This window comes from Mus caroli, chromosome 8 (genome assembly GCF_900094665.2).
Source record: "Mus caroli chromosome 8, CAROLI_EIJ_v1.1, whole genome shotgun sequence".
NCBI classification, from domain to species: Eukaryota; Metazoa; Chordata; class Mammalia; order Rodentia; family Muridae; genus Mus; species Mus caroli.
In genome coordinates this window covers 98,027,784-98,032,585 of record NC_034577.1, presented here as the reverse complement: position 1 = coordinate 98,032,585, position 4,802 = coordinate 98,027,784, and the positions used below count along the sequence as shown (strand labels likewise).

General features: G+C 45.5%; 1 protein-coding gene across 2 annotated transcripts in view; it reads right to left on the bottom strand.

Moving 5' to 3' along the window:
- Positions 1–4,802, bottom strand: part of Utp4 (UTP4 small subunit processome component) — a 29,954-nt gene that overhangs the window by 18,264 nt on the left and 6,888 nt on the right. For both annotated transcript variants that reach the window (XM_021169609.2, XM_029480922.1), the window contains exons 5-6: positions 4,048–4,137; positions 588–799 (exon numbers count right to left, since the gene is read on the bottom strand). In XM_021169609.2, coding sequence (XP_021025268.1) covers positions 588–799; positions 4,048–4,137 — 302 coding nt within the window. The remainder of the gene's footprint in view (positions 1–587; positions 800–4,047; positions 4,138–4,802) is intronic.

Sequence of the window (4,802 nt, the reverse complement as noted above, 5' to 3'; positions counted from 1 at the left end):
TAGCTGTCTTCAGACACTCCAGAAGAGGGAGTCAGATCTTGTTACGGATGGTTGTGAGCCACCATGTGGTTGCTGGGATTTGAACTCCTGACCTTTGGAAGAGCAGTCGGGTGCTCTTACCCACTGAGCCATCTCACCAGCCCACGGTATGGATTTCTATGATGTCACTGCTTACACAGTTTAGAAGGATTTAAATTTCTCTGTTGCTAGTTGTGTAAAAGAAGAGCACACACAATTGGTACATTAGGTGCGCAACACAGTAGCTTCCCCTACTATCTGTCTGCCTAAATACACTCTATGACGCTCATACAATGTTGAAATCACAAGACGGGCTTCTCAGAATGTGATCCTTCCTGCCATTAGGTGACATGTAACTATATACAAACTATGCTTCGTATGAGAAGAAACATGTAAAAATAGCTTTAAATGAACAATTGATAAAAAACTGAATCCTTCTAAGTCACATAAGCATTGTATGGGAAAGAAGAGACCCTAAGGCTGACTTGGAAGATAGGCTTGTCACACAAGCCTAAATCCTAGCTACTCAGAGGCTGAGGCAGGAGGACCTGGGCTGCGACCATACTCACATCAGCAACAGCAATAGACTGCACATCAGCATTTGAGACGAGGTGGCTCTTAATGAGTGTCCCAGTAGCGGAGTCCCACAGCTGCACCTTTCCAACAGAGTCCACACTTATGACGGTGCCGTCGGACAGGAAGGCGACTCCCCACACTATGCACCTGGACTTAGTGACCCCCAGGTGTTGCCTGTCTAAAACCATCTTACGAATTATGCTCCCTGAAAAATAAGAAAGGCACACGTTTAGTTTTAGTTTTTCAAAACTGCACAGGCAAGCATACATGGAGTTAGATGCCTGAACACAGGGAGTAAAATGGCAGCTGGGTCGAACTGTTTTAAAATTCCAAAATGGGATCCTGAAAAGGAAGGGGTGAAGTTCGAGGGAGGGAGGAAAAGAGGGAGGGAGAAAGAGAGAGCAAAAGAACTGGCATTCCTTCTGGGGCACTGGCATGGAAGGATCCTTGTTCACTTAAAAGCTGGCACACTGCATGCACACATCACACCCTGAACTCTCCCCACACTCTGTTTATAGGAAAGGGAGAAAAGAAGACAGTGTTAAAGACTCAGGGTGGCAACAAAGTAGGACCTTGAAACCAAGATGCAGGTTAACCTTAAGGAAAGCCAAGAAGCCATTTGGCTTATTATTCTTGATACCCTCAGGAGCTGGGGACCCTGTTCTTGACGAGAGGGATGAGGGGCCTGCAAGGAGGGACTGGTCAAAAGGTCATCTAGAGGCTGCTGGACCTCGAGGTACCAATCTCCTGAGTAAGCTGCCGGATATTAACTAAACTCTATCTCCAGAGAAGGCTTTCTTATATAAAAAGCTTTGAGAACTGAGGCTAGGACAGAGGTGTTTGGAAGGAAAACAGGGTCCAATGAAACTGCTAACTGAATGCTGAAAACACCAGATTTCTCCTCCTCAGAGCACTGACAGCTGGGCCTGTACTTACAGGACTCACAGGGACAGAATGGGGGAGTCTGAGAGTGCAGCTCAGTGGTGGAACATGGAACGCTCAGGGTTGGGCTGATCTCTAGGACCCCCCACCGGCCCCCCAAAAAAAACCAACTGATTGATTTCAAGTCACTCAAGGAAAAAAAAAAAAGTATAAGCTTATGACTTCACAAGTCCCAGATAGGCCACCAAGATACCTCTCTGAAGGGAAGGCCATACTCAAGAGCCCCACTATGGTGACAGGCGCAAACAGCACACATGGCATGGGAAGAAAGTCTCCTCTATGAGAAAAGCCAAGGAGACTAATAGAAACAACAAGCAAATCAACAGAAGGACAGGAAGGGCGCAGAACACTTGCCGGATATCACTAACAGTAGGGGCTGGAGAGACAGCGCAGTTGTTCAGTGCTTGCTGTTCTTGCAGAAGCCTGGAGTTTGGTTCCCAGCACCACCTATAACTATAGTCCTAGCAGATTGCTTCATGAGCATACACAATCAAAAACCAAACTACAGCTCTTAAAAAAGAAAGATCAGCCTCAGAGGCTTAGTTCCAGAACACAGCTTAGCGAAGGCCCAGGTTCAGTCTCCAGCAGCTGAAAGACCTTTGGAGGTGGCTAAGTGAAAATCCCACTACAAAGACTAAGATAGAAAAACAACAAACTTATCTTAGCAAGCAGTGAAGTCAGGAAAGATGAAAGAGTAAGAGAGGCCGAGAAAGTCAGAAGACAGAAAGTCAGCACTGAAGTAACAAAACACCAGCAAGGCAAGGGGGAACTCATCTTCAGAGCACAGCTGACTGGCACAAGAGAAAAGCCAACTAACCAAAGCCAAACCCAGGATACACTCAGACATCAGCAAGTGTGATGACTTCAGGGTAAAACAAGGGCTGGGGGCAGAGGCTCACCTACTGCACGTGGGGGCCTGGGCTGGCTTTCCAACAGCGAAACTGTCCACACAGGAAAAGGAAAGCGGGAAAGGTTCAAGGGGCCTAGGGACCAACCAGAAGCTTAACTCTCTGTCCCACACAATAATTAGAATGGCATTAGACTTCTTAACAGGCAAAGAGGGAATCCTAAACACAGAAGCAAAAGGGACCCCAGAAAGACCGAAACACCAGTCTTCCAACCCCACCCTTGTGTGTGCAGCATGTCCCAAGCAGCTAAGCTAGACCGGAAGTCAAAACAAAGAAACTTATTTTTAAGGACATAGAAATGGCAGGAAAAACAAAACCACCAAAATACTCATGTGTTTTTTATCAGCTTATAGAGCTGAAAGATTTCAAGAGTCAAGTAGAAGAACGCAGGGAGAGGAAGAAAATGAAACAGGAAGCAGACAGGAAGGAAAGTAACCTCCTTTGTGAGTGGTGAACGTGGGGCCATGATGGAAACAGCTGACTACTGACTGGAACCCAGTTACAAAGGAGCATATGGGAAGGACCAGGAGACCGTGTGCTCGGAGACTTATGACACAAGGTACAAAGGGAAGACTCAGGTGTTGAAGTCAATGTACAGAAATTAAAAACCACAATTCAGAATTATAACCATGTCATGTATAGCAGAGGTAAACCCAAAAGAATCAGCGGACAGCCGCAGTGGCTCACTTCGAGGAGTGGGAGAAGGGACAGGGGGATTCCTACTTTTTAAAAAAGCCGTAAGGAGTTCTTAGGTTGTAGGCATGTGTGTGTAATAAGGACAAATAATCACACAGGTCAGGCACTGAGGAGAAAGAAAAAACAACAAGACACGTCCGACCCATTTTGTCTCTGTATCTTGCATGTACAAATATGCTAATCTAACAAGTTAGAGAGGCAAGCTCTCACTAAAGGTGTCTAATAGCCCAATTTTCCAGGCCAACAACAGAAAAAAAAGTCATCAGAGTAAAAAAGCTACTTTCTTGTCTCCTTATAAAGAATGTGGCCAGCCCCCACTGAAGAGTGGAGGCTCCCCCAAAAGCAGCAGTGGTAATCAAACCCACCAATAGGAGGCTAGGGATGGCTCAGTAGTTATGAGGGCTTACTATGCAAGGAAAGAGAGAGAGAGACAGAGACAGAGAGAGAGACAGACAGAGACAGAGAAGGAAGCCTGGATTCTAGGACATGTGTAAAAGCCGGGCACGGTCCCCTGGACGCCTATAACCTCAGCACAGAGGGACTGGAGACGGGAAGATCATCAGGACTAGTTTCTTGCTCCAGGTTATATTAAAAACAAAAAGTGAACTCTATCTCCAGGTTCAGCAAAAGACTGTGCAGCAAAAAGATCAGGGAACATAAGCAATAAGGAGGTCTCACAGCCCCCCTGGTCAGCACTTACAGAGGCATACACGCACACATAACAGAAATGCAGAGACAGGCACACAAACACACACACAGAACAAACACACAGAAAACAAGGGGTGAGATTTGTGATGGACTGGTGGAGAGTTTAGTGAAGAGTTAGGCTAAGTCAAGATTCAGAAACTGAGAAAAGTAAACCTGACAAAACCCACACCCCAAATTTACTAAATAGAGAGACAATCACCTGATTTGACGTCAAACACGCTAACGTAGTCTAAGGAGCCAGCTGCAGCGTGGGTACCAGCAGGGTGCCAGCAGAGACTGAGGACCCGACCTTAGGAGTAAGAAAACAGTAAAAAGGTGACATCTAGCTAAACAGCCAAACCTAACGGAGCTCTCCTTCCACAGTCACCCGCAGGGCTGGCACAGCTTAGCTTAGTCTCCTCGACCACCATGGTTGATAAGCTGTCCTGGGACCCACTATAAAGTATCCGGCAACTCGCTTTGTATAAACAGTTGAGGAAAATGTGTAAATAGGTTTTCTTTTGAGAATGGTGTGGTGGTAACCTAAGGAAATTTCCGTGTGCACAGACACTGACTTCCCATAGATTGAAGAGACATACTTGCACGAGTGCCCAAACATGTATGGTCATGAACAAATATTGACATTACAATCAAGGATGCACTGAATATAGGAGGGCATTCTCACAGGGTTGTACTGCCCAGTGACATTGGCCACCTTGGTTTGTGCAGGCCTGCCTGCCCGCCTGCTGATATCAGTGAGATAATTTAACATTACATTTCTCAGAACCGATTCTTGCTGTTAATTATGTTTTTAATTTTCTTTCTTTTTTGGTGGTTGAGCTGGTAAGTTTTTTTGTCAACTTGACAAAATTACCAAAGGACACAGAGAACACATATCAAGGTCACTACTCTCCAAAACAGACACCAACAAACTACAATTCACTGTTGTTTTTTTTTTTTTTTTTTTTAAGATTT